Source organism: Symphodus melops, assembly GCF_947650265.1.
Source record: "Symphodus melops genome assembly, chromosome: 19".
Lineage (NCBI taxonomy): Eukaryota > Metazoa > Chordata > Actinopteri > Labriformes > Labridae > Symphodus > Symphodus melops.
Genome location: NC_136709.1, coordinates 14,095,326 through 14,113,543, shown reverse-complemented (window position 1 = coordinate 14,113,543; position 18,218 = coordinate 14,095,326). Strand labels below are relative to the sequence as shown.

At 41.7% G+C, this 18,218-nt stretch overlaps 2 protein-coding genes across 2 annotated transcripts; both read left to right on the top strand.

Annotated features, from left to right (window-relative positions):
- The first annotated feature begins 107 nt into the window (after positions 1–107).
- LOC306840335 (microtubule-associated protein 1S-like) lies at positions 108–12,946 on the top strand. The gene is made up of 10 exons (XM_079369555.1): positions 108–286; positions 1,198–1,293; positions 3,819–3,901; positions 4,456–4,593; positions 4,978–5,479; positions 5,855–5,941; positions 6,430–8,888; positions 9,889–10,024; positions 10,158–10,375; positions 10,537–12,946. Exons 1-10 carry the CDS (start codon positions 124–126, stop codon positions 10,690–10,692), a joined length of 4,038 nt encoding a protein of 1,345 aa, XP_079225681.1. The 5' UTR covers positions 108–123; the 3' UTR covers positions 10,693–12,946.
- Positions 12,947–14,080: 1,134 nt separating this feature from the next.
- On the top strand, positions 14,081–16,502 carry gadd45bb (growth arrest and DNA-damage-inducible, beta b). The gene is made up of 4 exons (XM_079370080.1): positions 14,081–14,260; positions 14,847–14,948; positions 15,072–15,288; positions 15,509–16,502. Exons 1-4 carry the CDS (start codon positions 14,229–14,231, stop codon positions 15,611–15,613), a joined length of 456 nt encoding a protein of 151 aa, XP_079226206.1. The 5' UTR covers positions 14,081–14,228; the 3' UTR covers positions 15,614–16,502.
- The last annotated feature ends 1,716 nt before the right edge of the window (positions 16,503–18,218 follow it).

Here is an 18,218-nt window from a genome sequence, read left to right as displayed (position 1 = left end):
CTACACATCCACTAGTGTGCGGCTGCATTCCTGCACAGCAGCTGTCATCTCTGTGCAATAAAAGAGAGGCGCTGCTGTCAGCCTTTTTCAATGACATCACAGCCGAGTGCGAGTTTTTCCAACATGGCGTCCAGCCGGCTGCTGGAGAGGGAGGTCCGGGAGGAGGCGAGGCGCGCTGCCACCGCAAACATCGACTTCTGCCTCCACAAATACTCCCTGCTCATCATCGTAGGACAGACGGCTCCCCCTGGACACACGGGTCACATCAGTGAGGAAATAGAGCGAGGTACGTGTATTTCAACCCACCATTTACAGCTACTGAAAATCGCTTTGGTTTCTTTCACAATCCAATAATATACAGCTTCTAGACGTTCCCCTCGGTTTAACATTTACTGAGGGTGCTACATTGCGGTGTTGGTGCAATTATCCACCCTACAGGCTGAGGATGCGTCATCTGCCCATACTCCAGCATCAGCACCACCTCGTCCCTGAAGACGCATTACAATTAAAATCAGTCTGAGGCTGGTGGAGTGTCTTTGAATCAGTGAATCGTTACGTAAGGAGACGCTTTTGGGCAAATGTTGCAGGACGGATATTTAAGCCAACAGATAGACACTTGTAAACGATGTGCTATATACCTTTGTGTGTTGTTGGACAGCAATTACTGTGGATGCTGTATAGACATGCAAGTATAACCCTTTCCAAACTGTGCTCGACTCCAAGGTACATCATGGGTAAATAATTTGGGTAAAAAAAAAACATGACATTTTGAATGCACATGGATAAGATGGAGTGAGAGACAGTAATAAAGACTACCAGATATCAGGCTTCTTCTCTTACCATGCCACATTTTAACACTGTGCTCAAAATGTCTAAAACGTAATCTTTTCTTGAGCTGAAATAAATGTCACAATGTGTCACAACCAAACAGCTCTTTAATGAATTTTCTTTCTGCCTCCTAAAGTTAGAAGGGTAATCAGAAGTGCAACATGTCCTGTAATCGTGTACAAAAACGAACACATTTGTGCTTGTTTTTGCGTAAAAAACAAGCACACAAAAAAAAAAATTGTTACACTCATACATTTCATTTACACATTAAACTTCCTCTCTTAAATATCCTGACATTTGTATGAAAGTTATGTGTGGCAGAGTAAAACCATTCACTGCCTCATAAGACCTTATTTCTTTGACCTCTAGGTATCCGGTCCTGGGATGTCGACTTACAATCGTGTAATCTAAACCTCTTTCTCCAAGAGTTTCTCTCCCATCATACGGCGTCTTTCAAAGGTGCAGGTAAGTGTGAGTGTGACTCTCTGCTTAAACTATATATACGGTAGTAAGAACCGTACCTCTGGTTACAGCAGTTCAGTCGGTCAGGGGTCAATAAGGAAGGAAGGAAGGAAGGAAAGTGGCTGAGCTGTTGGGCAATTGTTGGACATGGGTGGGCCCAGTAGACAGAAAACAATGGAGACCTTTAACTAAGTGGTGCCACCTCCCTTTCAGTTCTCGTTGCTCCATTTTAGTATGCAGAGCTGAGGGCAACTGGGGAAAATGGAAAATGCTGACAGACATTAGTTAGACAGTTGTGTTACTGCTTAGCCCTAACGTGTGGTGATGAACAAATACAAGATCAGACAGGGTTTTTTTATTTTTTTACAAGTAGTAAATGGAAGCCAGGAAGCATCTATGTGGCAAGCACTTCTCCAGTGACGTCTCATTTAATAAGAGTTAGGGCTAACATGCTATTGTTGGGAATTGTAAAAGGATGGTATCTTGTTCCACAGCAAAATTGTATTGTAGGCAAAACATAATTACTTATTAGACAGAAAGTCTTGTGTGAAGATAGAAGCTAGTTCTAAAGCAGCCAGATGGCCAGATGGTGAGGTCAGCTGCCTCTGTATAGTCGTTGTGCAGCAGCCGTGGGTTCAAATCCGTCTTTGGTCTTGTGCTGCATGTCAACCCCCACTCTCTCTTCAACTGTCCTATACAATAACTGCAAATTAGTAAAACTAATTATAAAATAATAACAGGATGAAAGTCTTCTGCCTGCAAGATAACTCACTTGTACATTAGAAAAAGATCGAACATGTTTGTGAGCGATAATTGTCGTCATTATATTGTGCAATCAAGACAACAGTCTTATGGGAGAAGAATTGCACAAATTAGATCATAACAAACCTTATTCCTTTACAATAACTGAATTATTTTAACAAAATGGGTCACTATCTTGTGAGAACCATAGACTGTAAAAATAATAATAATATAATATAATAATAATGGTGAGAACACGATGAGTTGTCCAAGTGGTGTAGGCTACATAATTATCTTGTTCTCAAAAGATTCTCATCTTGTGGGTGAAAGGTTATTATCTGTTTGCGGTAATTAATAATTTCTTTTTATGTCAGTTTGCAACTTGTTTAAATGATCCTGTATGAAGATATAATACTGTAACTTGTTTGATTGAAGCCTTAGTGTGCATGGTAAAAAAATATCACCTGGTGGGACATTAGCTCCCTCTTTTGGTGAATATCTTTAGCAATAAAAAAAAGATAGACTTAGCCCTGTTTCCACCGAGCGGTCCGGCTCGGTTCGTCTCGGTACGGCGTGCATTTTGCGGTGTTTCCATAGACTAATCCCGGGAAAGATTCCCAAATAACTGATCCGTACCGTCCCACTTTATGGGACCCTTCCGTTGGGGTGCCAGGAATGTCGAGCCGACCCGAAAGGCAGAGCTAAACACTGCAGTCCGTTGATTGGTTGAATTAATCGCTCACATCGTCACTTCCCATGTTACGTCGGCAAACAAAACTCCGCCGTGTATAAACCATTGACTGTAATATACAGTGATTGTTTACGTCTGTATTTCTCACACAGCCTTCTCTGAAACAAAGCTTGATTGAGTTTTGTAATAAAGAGTCACATGTCAGTGACAGAGGAGATGAACTGCTGGATGTCTCCGGCGTTGGTTTTGTTTGTGTAGCGTTTTTCTCCTTTGTTGAATTTATTACTTAGCTGTTAGCGCTTAGCTGCTATCATGTGACGTTATTTACATAGCGGCTATCGTCATCCGGTTTACACGCCGCCTACCAAATAGGGCACGGGTGGCTGAGGAAACGCAAACGGGATGAGGCTTAATCGATCCAACCCGTACCAAACTGTATCGATCCGTACTGGACTGCTGTGTGGAAACGGGGCTAAAAAAAAAGGACTCAGTTAAAGAAACTCTTAAAGTTAAAGTTTCCTCAAACGGGCAAGGCAACGTGGCTAATAAAGAGCAAGCAGCGTCACATTTGGCAATCCTTTGTAGATTGTAGTTTTTTATTTGGCAACCCTTTTTTGTTGCATGCCATTACTTTAGCTTAGTTAGCCTCTGTGTCATCAAACGTTGATCTAGTTCCCCTTAGACTGGATTTGCGCTGCTGATTGAGTTAACATGGCGTCTCATCCTCAGACGGTCACTCTGACTCAGCTGTTACATTCTCCTTCCTTCCTCTGTTTCTCTGAGGGAGTCAATCACACGCCTGGTTGTCCCAGTTCATTCTGACTTCTTTGTGTTTACCTCCCATTATTCTTTGCTCAGCTCTGTCAGCTTGGTTCTCCCTCCCTCAGCTCTGACTTTACCAGAGTTCTTGTTTATCTTTCCTTGGCTAATATTCAATGTAAAAGGAAAAAAAAAAACATGGTCCCACTAATACGTTATTGATTGGACTTATTTCGTGTGCCTTATCTATTAGCAGCAATGAATAAACTGTGCATATATTTTTCTCACAGCATCCTCTGGACATCTGTACTCTTTGTTTTTCTCTTTGCACCCTTAGGGCAGAAGTGCCTCCGCCACAGTACCAGAGTGTTGGACACTCAGGTGCTGATCAGTCCAACTCAAGACCAGCTTCACTCAGAGGTGAGTGGAGACACTCAGTTTTATTCTCCAAATTCTTTCAAGATATTTGTCCAAGCCAATTGTTGCGATGGTACAGAGATTCAAGTTATCCAGTTCTGATTTGAAGGTTTAACCATTTTGACATTTGCTTTTCTTTGCTTTCTAATAAAGTTCTTACAATAAAACAGGAAACAATTATAGAAAGCCCTCACAATTTTTGTCTGAAGTCATATACTGTCTTAAGTCTTCATATGTTTTCTCTTGCTCAATTAACTTCCCAAATATCAAAGATATATTCAAGAAAATATGAAAGGAGAAATATTAGGTTTGGTATATGTGCATAAAAGTGACTCGAATGTGAGTTATGAATTATCATAATGGTTGTCGGTAAACATGTTTGCTGAATAAGCACAAAAGCCTCTTAAGTTCTGAATTATGCAATGTGGTGATCTTTTATTTTTTATTTTTGTCTCCTCTCTTCTTTCGCTTTAATGCTGTTCCTTCCCTTTGCATTAACGGAGAACAAAGTGACGTTTGCAAAATAAAATCTCTTTCTCTGTTTCTGACCTGGCCAGGTGTTGACTCTGCTGTCCAGGGACTCAGCGCACAAGCTGCTGATCCTGGCTGGCCAGAGTGTGGAGGAGAGTGGAGACCTGTTGTTTTATAGAGGGCTGTTTTCACCACACCTGCTGAAACAGATACTAATCGAGCAGGTACGACAATGTCTCTCTGTGATCTTTATTTGTTTGTTTTTAACAAATTAAGCTTGGTTGATTGCGCTTCCAACAAAATAAAAAGCAGGCCTCACACTTAAAAAGCTAAAACCAAGGAATGCTTTACAATTTTAAGGGAAAAAAACAATCAAATCATTATCAAAGTTAGGATCAATTTCTTTTGTGTCAGTGGACTAACTGCAGACATTTTTCTTACTTGATTTTCTGTGTAACTCTGAAAGTAAATTTCACCTTTCCCTTGGATGTAAATAAATGCATCATTAAGATGGTACCCCAAAGTTAAAGAAGTTTGCTTGGGATACATTTCTCACCTTCATGTTAACATCATTTCACAACGGCAGGTATTGAATTTTCCATCTTTAGTTTATAGATAAAGATTTCCCTGCCACCTCCGCCAAACTCCGTCTGACCCTCAGCTGTCCCAACATCGGATACTGGAGGAAGACTCTGTTGGAAAACCAGCTTCTGCAGGCTCCGTTCACACTGCACATCAATCCCCCAGAGGTGCTGCCTGCCATGGAGGCGCTGGGGGAATTCACCTCCCTCATCTCTGGCACCGTCTCTCCTCCATCTCCCTTCGACCTCCTGCCTCCTCCCACCACTGTGGGTTTTCTCAAGCTGTCTCGCCCTTGCTGCTATGTTTTCCCGGCCGGCCGCGGTGACTGCGCCTTCTTTGCTGTTAACGGATTCACGGTGTTGATGGATGGCGGCTCAGATTCTCAGGCCTGTTTCTGGAAGCTGGTCCGCCACCTCGACAGAGTTGATGCAGTCTTGTTGACGCACATCGGTACAGAGAACCTCCCGGGAATTAACACCTTCCTGGAGAGAAAGGTGGCTGAGCTGGAGATGAGCTCTGATGTCAAAGGTAAACGTAAAGTCCCTTATGATCATATAACCCTAATTTACAGATACTAAAAAAACCTGTCCAGCATTTATCAACTTCTACATTTAGACCCTTGTTTAGTTTGTTATTTTAGTGAAGATAGTGAAAATTCTTTTATAGTGGGAAAAAACTACAACAACCCATTTATATAACCTGTTCAGCAGTGTCAGGAAGAGCAACACAATGGGTATCTCTCCTTTGAAAAATAACTATAGTGATTGTGTTGATATTCATGCAAAAAAAAAAAAAATTGCAAATGTAAAGAGACATTCCTCCAGTCCTCTTACACTGTTTCACGTTCAAACATCCTTTTTAGTTGGTGCTCTGTGTCTCTTCACATTCTTTTTGTCTGAACAGATGACTCGTCAAAGAAGCTCATCTCCCCAGAGCTGGGAGTCGTGTTCTTTAATGTCCCCAGCAGTTTGCAGGTGGAGGAACAGCCTTGTGAGTCTATTGTTGTCTCTCCTGCTTATCAGATCTACGTCTGTTAGCATAGACATTTGCATTGCAAAACTTCAATGATACATGAATTAGTTATTCCAGTGTTGGCCTTTTGCTGATTAAAAGGCAGACTTTTATTTCTTTTAAACTGCAAGTTAGGTTTTGAACTGCATATATCCTAAAACCTTGACAAAATAGTTTTATGTTTAGTATTTGATTCTTTAAGTTTCCAAAATGTTCTGTACTTTTTGCAATAATTGAGTTTCCCTTCATTAAGTGAACTTACAGAAAACCTTACAGCTGTGTCCTTGTATCCTGCATGACATTTATTAGCAAGAAGGGAGAAGGCAAAATTAATTCATACAAATAAATTCTGAAGAAGAAAAAAGAAAGTGGGAATCTGGACTGCAACTTATTTATACTCTGGAGTTTGGTGGTCCGTGGACTGATTCCTATGAAGTAAAGTTATCTCTTTTTTTTTCTTGCACCAGGTGTTGACAATGTACTCCGGAGTACACACCAAGCAGCACTCACCCTACAGTTGCTGAAGAAGTTAGACATCAGACCACATCCACTGATCCGACCACAGGGGGTCCCCATTGAGCCACTAACACTGTTTCAAAAAATGGGAGTGGGGCAGTTGGACTTATATATCCTCAGCCCAGGCAAAAACTGTGAGGAGTACCAGACATTCATGCAAAACTGGCCTGCTGCAGTATCATCAGCATCCAAATCCCAAACACTCCCTCTCACCGCCCTGGCCTCAGTGTCTGCCCTGCTTGTGTGGCACCCAGCGTGTACACAGGAGAAGGTGGTCAGGGTGCTGTTCCCTGGTATAACCCCACAGGCGAAGCTCCTGCAGGGGCTCGAGAAGCTGAAGGGGCTGGCATTCCTCCAGAAACCCACTGTGACCTCCGGGGATCTGGAGAGGCTGGGAGAGGAAAGACAGACCAAGAGGACTGAGAGCCAGGACAGTGGGAGGTCACAAGGGAAGGAGTCGATACCCAAACAAGGAAAGGATCGGGGAGGGAAAGAAGAGGGAAGGGAGGTATTTGTACGGGAAAAAGGCAAAGTATTTAATGGACTTGCAACAAGAGATGCTGACAAAAGCAGAATCAAAGAGGCCGGGGCAAAACAAAAAGGAGCAGCAACTGAGAAGAATACTTCAAAAAAGGGTGGAAAAAAAGACGAGAAGGCTGGCAATAAAGATGAGAACAGTGTTGTTAAAAATGATCACGGGAAAAAGGATCTTGTCACTCCGAAATCAAAGAATGAAAATAAAACTAAACTTAAAAAGGAAGCAAAAAATGACTCTAAAACGGGGGCAAAGAAAACAAAAAGACCACCAGGAAAGGAGGCAAACAATGGCAAGAAGGCACATGCAGACACTGAACTGCCAAAAAACAACGTAAAAAAACCTGTGCCGGAAACCCCGGAACCAAATGCAGAGCAACAGCATCAAAAAAATGAGAAAGAGCCTGAAGACGATCCTTGTGGCTCCAAATTGTCTTCCCCGGAAGATATGACAGCTGATTTCCTCCAGCTCCGAGCTGAAACTGAAAGGGAAGACGCAGAGAAAGGAAATAAAAAAATCAGCGAGTCAGGTCATGGAAAGATCACTGGAGGTTTAAGGAACGAAGTAGGTAATGAAGCCGCTGACACACGAGGGGAAGAAGCAGCGGGTTGTAAGGGGCTAATTGGAGGGGAGAGTGTTCAAAATGGAGCACAAGAAAAGCCTTCCACTGGAGAGACAGCTGAGCAAAGAGCTTCTCAAGACCTGTCTGGAAACGTGTCTAAACCAGCAAAGGTTCTAGGATTTCCCTCTCCCTTGAACAAGGCACCGATGATGGAGCAAACAGTCCAGCAGGATGTAACCCCAACCGAATACACTCTCCTGGATGGGGCTTTGAGGAGCAGCCCTCCCTCCCGATCGTCTCCAGAGAACAAGGCAGCGAACAGCCCTGATGAGGGGACCGTAGAGCAAGCCTCCCCCGATTCACGGCCCAACAGTGCAGGCCACACTCCTTACTGTCTGTCCCCAGACGATGTGTGGTGCAACAGGGCCACTCTCAGCAGGTTACAGGCCCAGGGAGACTTAGACTCAGCTGATGTCAACCAGTCAAATAGATCATCCAAGCAATGCGAGGAGCAGCCTAAAACCATCACAGAGAGCCACTCGAACCCCAGAGAGAAGCACCTCAGCTTCCTTTCTTTAGGCTCATTAAAAGATGGATCCTCAGACCCCTCTCCCTCTTTCGCCACCACGACCACCACGCACTCCATGCCCGCAGAAGTGAGCTCACCTCAGTCCACAGAAGTAGACGAATCTTTTTCAATGTCCTTGGAGCAGGGACCGAGCTATGTGAGCCAGAGAGAGGGGGATGACAGTGTCCATCACTCTAACTCCAATAGCAGCCATTGTGCAGGGATGTCTCTTCCAGCTAAAAAGGCTCCAAGATCTTTAGCGCAGGGTTCAGATATGGGACGCCCTCCAGCTCCCAACACACTTCATTTTGACTCGTCAGCTCACGATGTGGATCTGTGTCTGGTTTCCCCCTGCGAGTTCAAGCATTTCAAAGCGCCTGACTCCAGCTCAGGCGTGAGTGAGCCGTTCAGAGGCGCCTTTCATCACAGCCACAATAACAACAACCCAAAGGAAGCATCCCCCAGCGAGTCAAACGCCCCTGTCTGCACTGAGGACTGTCCGTCCACCACAGCAGATGGAGCTCTGGACTCAGATGAGGACGAGTCTTGCAGTGAGCCGTCGAACTCCCCCCATGACCTCCGCACAAGTCGGGCTCTACCTCAGGACCCGCCTCCAGCCCCTCTCAGGGATAGTCCACCCCTACCCCCACTCCCTGACGCCTCCATGCCTGTTCCTCAGTCCGACTCTGATGCTCATGGGAAGAGGGTGAAAGGGGCCGGCATGCGAGAGAAAAAAACACCAGCGGTGAGCTCATCTTATCATTGAAGTTCGCTGTCTGTGAAATTTTGTGCATCTCTTCAAGAACTCTATGACAACTATTTTGGTGAAGTCTGTTTTTTAATGGCTGCAAATAAGCTTTTGTGCTTTTGTGCTGGTATTGTTTCAGGAGAATGACAAATGTTTGAAGTCACTGAGTGTATTGGGTCTCACCACATTAGCCATTAACCGTCATTCAGGGGACCAGTCAGGGTTGATCAGGCCATGGCTTGTGTCACAGCAGCATTGGCCCACAGCTCAGATCTCCTAAACAAAAAACACAGAGATCCCCTCTCTGCAGTCTCTCCTGTGGCAGATTCCTGAAGTGTCAAACAGGGTGTAAACCTTGCTCTATGAAATGTCAGCAAAGCCTCAGCCTGAGCCGTCCAGCCTCTCCTCCAGTTGTTGCTCCTCCATGTAGACCTTCCAAGGGGATTGTCAGCTCTATGTGGAGCTTGAAGGAGGCAGATGTTAGCACTTCATCTGCTCTCAACTTAGTTTGTGTGAAGTGGTCTGGGGGCTTGAATTGGCTGTCCAAGTATGCTTGTGCTGTCGTTCTCAGTCCGATGCCGATGCGAGCAGGCTGGCTGTCGCATGTTTATGAGGCCACAGCTTTTGAGCCTCTTTGAGCACGAGGTGGTGTCACCAGTGGTAGCCCCTTTTTTCCAAGGGCTGTTGGGCAGTCTGTTTAGATGTGCTCCATGGAAGTGTAATCACCATCAACTCATTAAAGTAACAGTGTGACAGTCAGATTCATTCTTAGAGTTCTTTCCTTGCTAAACTGTTTCTAATTTAATGAAATGAAAAGAAAAAAAAATGTCTCCAAAATTTCAAAAAGGATCACACTTACTTAACAATGAACATGAACTCATGGAAGATGTTTTTTGTAGGATCTACTCTTCTAAGGGGATTATTTTGAGAATATTATTTATTATCAAGGCAGAATGCATTCATCGACTTCTACTAAGTGAAGCTTTTCTGTTTCCAGGTTATTGAAGCTCCCCAAAGATCAGGCTCGGGTAAAAGCAGGACAGGGAGTCAAAGTGGAGTGTCAAAGGTTTCCTTGACTCGTACACCTTCCTCTAGTAACCGTTCAGCACCAGCAAAGTCCTCACCCAATCCAGGTAGGAGTTATAAATGATATGAAATGCCTGGTTTTAGTCTTACGTCCTTTTCCCATATTTTATATTTTATGGACAAAAGTGTGTCCACTCATTTGTTTTTCACACAGCACTTATCTCTCTCCCTCCGTCACAGGCTCCAAAACTACCTCTAATGGAGAAGTCAGTGTGTATGTGGACTTGGCCTACATTCCTTCTGGAGCCTCCTCTTCAACAGTCAGTGTGGACTTCTTCAGGTGTGTTCGCTCCTCCTGTTACATCATCAGCGGTGACAGTCCAGAGAGAGAGGAGCTACTGAGGAACACGCTGGACGCCCTACTGGATGGCAAAAAATCCTGGCCTGACACCACGCAGGTAGAAACATAAACAACACTAGATGACTTGCACATTTACACATGAATTATATGAGGTTATTGTTTGATTAATGCATTTAGCCTAATGAGAGCTCGTGAAAAAAATCAAGCTCTGCCTGATAAACCCTTTATATCAGCTCATCCTTCTCTCTGTGACTCCAGGTGACAGTGATCCCAACCTTCGAGTCTGTGCTGATGCAGGAGTGGTACCAGCAGACCCTGGATAGACAAAGGGAGCTGGGCATCACAGTTCTTGGATCCAATAGCACTGTCGCCATGCAGGACGAGACCTTCCCTGCCTGCAAGATAGAGTTTTGAAGAAGACTTGGGCATGCAGTAACAGGTGATGAATTTGAGCTCAAGCATGGGCATGTGTTTGTAAGATAGGAAAAGTAGTGAAGGCTAAATGAGTGATAGAAATGTAAAGTAAAAAACATGGGTTGTGGCTACATAAAGAGAATGAATTGCCCCCTCATGCACAAGTGAGTGGATGATGACACCCCAGCTTCTTCTGAATCGCTTCTTTTTTGGGCAGCTTTTGCACCCAAACCACTTATTTCTCTCCTGCCGTGGAGAACTGTTCCTGTGGGGAATGTTGCATGATTTTTTTCTTCCCATGACCCTGAGCAAAACAGGAGAGGAAAACACACTGGCTGCTGGAGATGCATGTCGGGCTGCAAACATGTGGATCCACAAATAAGCTGTAGATTAGTCAATGAAGTGAGCATACACAGGGTTAAAAGGTGCAATGTGTCAGCTTGTCCTCTGTGTACTAAATAGTCGTTCTTGCTTCGTTAAAAGCTCCATTCTGCTGCTTTTAGTGCATTGTTTTTTTATTTCTCTTAAATCGACCTACTCCAGACAGCATCTGTCGCATTTTATTTCTCTTGTGAACTATTCGTAAATGAATGCAGAATTAAAAGAAAGTCTTGCATTGTGCTTGAAAGGAAAACACAGCGTGTGGTCAGGTGTGTGTTTTCAGAGGCGAGGCAAACTGTGCTGTTTGTTGTGCCTGCTTAAAAAAAAAAAAAGCTTTGCGTCAGTGCCGCCTCACTTTTGACCACGAGATTTGAAGGACGAGGAGTTGTGAAAAATTCAATCCAGAGAGGATTGGACAAATCCGATGATAGTGTGTGATGATCGCCCACTTGATTTGAGATTATCTGAGTGTGCAAAGGCTTCAACAGGGATTAGAAGAGTCACAGATTAAATGTAATAGCATTACAGCAATCATCTTATTAAAAATGTTAATAAATTATAATCCATTACAGCTGCTTAAATCATCTGGAATGAAACAGCAAATGTTTTGGTAGGAAACAGACTTTTTATTTTGATTTTACTATAAATATGTGATATGTATTTGGATTTTGGATATGATCATACAGTTTGTTGTACATGAATATTTCGCCTTGCAGAAACATTTGGTGTAGTCACAGTCGGTGGTTACGACAGCTTCAGAGTTTTGATTTGTAAATACTAAAAACAGAGAATCTAAATATTAAATTCATTTTCTTATTGGAACTGTCAAAGCTGACACAAACACACAAACTAATGCTTTGTTTAATGGGTCCATATTTTTTTAGAAAGCTGCCTGAAATGAAAAGTATAATCTTGACGAGTTAAAGAGACAACTAATGCAATGTGCAACATAGAGTTCCCATCCCTTTTTTTTTTGCATAAAAGATAACAAGAAGACATATCGACATAAGAGTTATGTTTTAAATAAATGATCTTATTCATTTTAAAATGCCGCCACTTCTTCAAGGAGATTATTCTGGAAATATAACACTGCTAACAACACAACACAGTAAAATTCAATGATTAGGACATTACAGAAGCAGAAATGCAGAATCATGATGGATTACATTATTTTCTCTCCAGACATCCATAATTTTCCTTTAAATTATTGTATCCTGTTTGAATGTCTTTACAATCAAGAGGGATGTAAAGGAATCAGGAATAATTCTTGTTACTTTTCAACCATGTCATAAAAAGTTCTCACAGATGTGAATGTGACAAACACCATAGCATGACATACCAAACAAACCACTAAGCAATTACCTGTCCATATGAATGCTGCCTCCAAAGTTTATTTATGCAACTTTTACATTTTTTACTTGTGCAATCCTTTGTCTTTATTAATTCTTTTTCAGCTGTATATGTCATATGATGTTCAATTTCAACCCTTCAATAAACTCTCTCCTAAATTTGACACACTCTGCAAAAGGCTGCCAGGTTAAATGAAATAGTGAGATTTGAGGTAGAATGGGTAACAAGAACTTGAACTCCACTGTAGCGAAGTGAAATGTAACTATCTGTATGTGTCTGCATGTATTGAATATTGTATGTACTGTTTGATGTTTCATTCATGATATTCATGAAGACAGAGAGCAAAGCACTGTGGCAGAGTAGAATGGGGGTAAATGGGGTGAAAACAGTCACTGCAAGGTTGAACACGAACAACCTTTCACTTTCTAATTGTGTGTAATCAAACACAGTAACAATGTCTAAATATGTGGATTTTGTGGGCCATGAGAAATGTATGAATAAAGAATGTGCATCACCCTTCAAACATGTCTGTTTTTGAAGTGCAGATTCAAAGTGGGTCTACTGCAGGCTGCAGAAGAAATCTCTGCTCAGGGGGATTTTTATACATTATTGCCACAAAAGCATTATTACAAAAATAATGTTTATTTTCACTTTTTAAATTTAGGCTAGAGATTTAGATTGAAATTGTTCACCTTTTCACCAAGCTAAAAAAATTTAAATTTTAAAAGTCTATCATTTTCACAGGACCACATCAAGTGCATTTATGCGGGCGGGCCCGGCCCCCTATGGCGACGGGTGTGCTTCACCCTGTGGGTGGCCAGGCTCCAGTTCAAGCCTGGTCATGTTGTCATGTTCTTCTTTTCAATCAGCCATTTGTTTTGTGACCATTCAAAACAATGCAGACTGAAGGCACTTCAGCATTAACCTCTCTTTACAAAATACATACTTTTCTTTAAGAATTACAAGCATGTTTTGTTTTGATTTGTCTGAATGGACTCTTGTAATCATATCCTTTCGTGTTACGGATAAAAATGTTCTACATGAGGAGGATCAAAGGGGACGTGGCCACTGAATTTTAATACACTTTTATTTCCTTAATTGTGTTATCTTGGCACAAGTGTGAGTGCAATGTTCAAAGTGTGACTCTGTAATTGTATGGGCATCATTGCTATCACAAGGCTTTTCCTGAAGGTCTTGTGTAATCTTGTCACGTTTAATTTGATACTTAGGCCTATGACACTTTTTTTTATTTCAAGTTTTACAATGCAGGTAGTTTCTTAAGCTTGTCTTTCCCTAATTAAGCCACCAGATGTCGCTCTCGTTTTCATAACCGGACTTCAACTACAGATACGTTTATGAAATGTCTCACGATTGATCCAAATAGTTAACTAGTTTACTTGCGATCATTGTTTTTCACTGATGGTTTATCTCGCATTTGATAGGTTAGGCCTTCATCAATATATCAGAATAAAAAAAATCGACTCAACTTTAATGTAGTGTAAATGTATCAGTCAGAGTAACCCTTTATACGGTCTATGGTCCACATTAATAAACGAATAAACCCGCCGTCCAAACGGCAAATAGGAGACGTTGGCGTTGGAGCCAATTGCAGAGCGCCTAAAGTTTCGGTCCCGCCTCCTCTCAGTCTCGGTATAAACTGTGTGTCCCAACGTTGCCAACATCAAAAAGCGCAGCCAACACTGCTGCTCAACCCGTGTGTACACACTGAGTGAGGAAGTATTCAAATCAACGGATTACTGTCACGCTTTCTCTTTCTTTCTTGGATTCATTCGTGATAAGCAAAGATGATTCCAGAGACAAGCTTCGGAGACAACAGGTGAGTTTCTTGTTTTGTGTTTTTTTTGCACAGCAGGCTCATTGTGTGGCTTTCTGAGACATGTGGATGCATAACGTGCTGGACAACAACGTATCGTCCTTTGAACCACTCGTTGCGTGCATTTGTATGTCTTGGATATAGGACTTTATTCGGGTGCAGTGTCCATATTTGAAGTAAAGCACAGAGATTTGGTGCAAAAAGTAATGTATTTGTCGTAGCTGACCTGCTATCTTTATAAACTAACACTACTTTATACACCACACACCTGTGATGCACGAGTCATAGTGTATAAATTCAACCTGTGTTGAGGACTCAGTGTTTGTGCATGTTACAGCCTGCACGCTTTGATGACTATGCATAGGCCTATTAAATCCTACGATGAAATATCTTTGTATATCACAATCTTCCTGATGCATAATAAGTCTTAATAATTATTTGGTGGAGGAAATATATGAACTTCAGAGGGCTTTTGTACGACTTTTTTTTGACCAAGTACTCAGAGATTTTGCAAAAAGATTTGCAGCCTGTGTCAGATTTTAATACATATTATAAAACTTGAATTGTTCTGGGGGTTTTTTTCTTCTAGGATGCGATCTGCAGGTCTGGCTCTGGAGGAGTTGTTGGTCACGGCTCAGAAACAAGACTGTCTGACTGTTGGCATCTATGAATCAGCTAAACTTCTCAATTCGTGAGTTAAAACAATTCAGTTGGCTTCTTGTAGCTATAATTCAGCAAATAACTTAACCCAACCATCAGTCTCAGATATCAAAGTGCTGCTGTCAAAATGTGTACATTCATTTTCTCTCCTCAGGGATCCAGACAGTGTGGTTCTGTGCGTTCTGGCCACTGATGATTCAGATGATGTGGCACTTCAGATCCACTTCACCCTGCTGCAGTCTTTTTGCTGCGACAGTGGCCTCAACATCCTGCGAGTATCGGGGGTTCAGCGGCTCCAGCAGCTGCTTTGTGCTGTGGATGCCAACAGAAACCAGGAGGAGCACAGAGACCTCCACTGCATGCTGGTTACGGTATGTTGACACAACATAACAGCCCCCTGTTACTTAACTGAAAGGCCATAGCAGGAATATTTTGTTACAGGAGATTTTCCTGCAGCAGCTGACATGTTTACTTTTAGCAATAACCAAGCGAGTGTTATTTAACATTCTGTAACTTTGCTCTTGTTTTTATAATGAATTATGCGTAACTTGTATGTGAACATGAATTTGATGTATTTGTTTTCCTGTGCAGAACCTCCAAGCCGACCACTGCAGGCTACAAGAGGTGGGGACTTACTGCCAGGAGAGTCGACGCCTTGACCAGTGGGTGCCTGAACTGGTCCTACAGGAACGCTGAGGGACCTGGCACCCACATACCGTGTATGAACAAAAACAGGAGCCTTTTGGGTTCAAATACCGGATTGGTTTCTGCTCGTACAGGGACAGCCTGGGAAAGGCTTTCCTGAATGATGACTAGCAGGAACAGGGGACTCCCTCTCAGGAGACTTGTGACACAGTCAGAGTGGAAATTGGTTTTGAAAATCAATGATAAAGACCAGCATGAAAAAGCAGATTTCCTCAAAGACCCTGTCTTTTCACATCACCAGAAAAATAGATCTATGCTTCTATTTTGTGCCTCTGTTGTGTTTATAGGGTGTGACTGTCAATCCGTAGTAGCTTTGACTGAAAAATGTCCACACCTCGACATTTACCTGGAAGATCAGTGCGTTTCTTTGGACTGGACAGGAATGCTGTAATGAAACTATACCCAACATTCTTGTGTGTTAACATGGGAGAGTCCTCAAAGAGAATGTGTGCAAGTGTGACTGCGTGGTATTTGTGTACAATCCTCAGGTCTTTCTTTAGAAAAGAATGGGCGTGCAGCGTGTGTGTTCATAAAAAAGAATGCGAAGCCAAACCTGTGGAGGAATTGTCACCATGGAAACTATAATGTAATGAATTTCATTATCCAAGAGCAGGACTTATTGGATGAAATCGATAAGAGTTGCAAAATGTGTTTGTTTGGTAATAAGGGAATACAGAATGAAGTGAAGTCTTATTTGTAAATTCTCAGTGTCCCAGTGCCTTGAAGATTGCTGCTTTTTTTTTTTTGATCGAATGCTGTTAACTAAATATGAACAGTGCTGCATCATTAACTTATTGATTGTATTGTTTGTTTTAATATTTATGTGTATTTTTGCTGTAATTAAACCAATAAATGAATGATTCATAATTTATGAACTGAAGGTTTATTCTTAGATTTCACAAATGTAATCTATGTGTGTATCATGAAACTACAGCTGAGTCATGAAACAAGGGTTCACATTTGGCACACAAGTGGAAAAGTCTTTTGTCAGTACAGTAGAAAAGAAATTGGGGTGAGGACAACAATTATGTTGGAAAATAACAGGCAAATCAAGGTGTTGCAGACATTCTGTCTCAGCATGACAAGAAGGAGGGGGAAAGCTGCTTAGCAAGGTGCATGCTGAAACTTCCTTCTCAACAATTTGCATCCTTTGTACTTGTTTAATGTCACATTATGCAGGCAAGCGTGCCAATTTATTTTCAAGAAGACTTAACTGAGTGCAACTTAGGCCCTGTGCTACCCCACCCATGCTTTAGTGTCTGCACATGATCAGGTCGCAAGATGTTCATGTAACTCTGTACAAGTGTTTTATCCTCCACTCTGTCCTTGTTTCACTCTGTTTTTACTCCACCCTGTCCTCTCACATGTCTGTGCACAGCTTGGACTGTGGAGCTGCAGAAAGGGAACACTCATGCACATGGACCTCCCATTTGTTTACAACTTAGTGGACAGGGGTGGGGCTAGTTAGGGGCTATCTTCTGATTGGCTGTGCTTCTTCCACCCTAAATATGATTGGCTTTGGGAGAGGCTATGTTTTTAAACTTTGAAGACAGTCGTGATTGTTGAAGCTGTTCTTATAAAGGAACAGACAGCCAAGTCAGAGTACTCATGACATTCCTAACAAATGATCCATTTGGGAGGCCTTACCTACCAGTTTTCCTTTGTTTCTCTGCTTGGTGCAGCAGCTTTTCATCTTTGCACGCCATGTACTTATTTGGCCAGAAGGAATGTGTCCATGTGCAATTTGTACTTTTACAATCAATGTAAGAAAAGTAAGGTCCTCCAAATTAGACAGTACAGGAAAAAAAAGAAAAACTGAAATATCTGCAGCTAATCATTAACAAGAGTCAAGGTTTACAGCTATCCGTGTGCAAGACTGAAATAAGATGTTAATGTCGCAGTTATTGAGTTTTACTTCCAGACTCATTAAAAGCACTTGCTTTAGTCCTAAATACAACTTAGTAACCATTTTCAGAACTCTGATATTGCTGACTTGACACTTAACAAAACAGAAGTACATATAGGTGTCTTACATCAGCCACTAGTTATCTTTTTATGGGACTTGAACCTTATTGAATGGTTTGTTATTTCATTAATGCAAAAAGTTTTAATCATAACATAACAAGTTCATTGGTAGCATATCTCCTATAAATTAGTTGCAAAAGTGAAATTACAGCTGAAACTGCATGTAATATCATAGTCATTAAGAGATTTGGTCATCAATCAAAATGCAGAACAACTGGTTCAACAGCTGTGACAATTCAACTCAGGAATTAGCTCAACCTAATCAATTGCTCTATGAGGAGTCTTAATGATTCTTCATCTAGGAATTTTAAAATGTCAGTAAAAAAAAAAAAAAAAAAAAAAAGGTGTTTGAGTCGATGAGCTGGTTCACTTTAAAGAAGACATATTTACTTGATGTCGTAAAAATCACATAAGATAATGTATTATTATATCATCTTTTTATTAATGTTATCTACTTCTCAATATTATCTTTTTAACAGCAATATCCACAAAATATTAACAATGTGCAAGAAAACATGAGTTATGGCACATCAGAGAACAGTTACAAAAAATAGATATATTTTCTTCATAA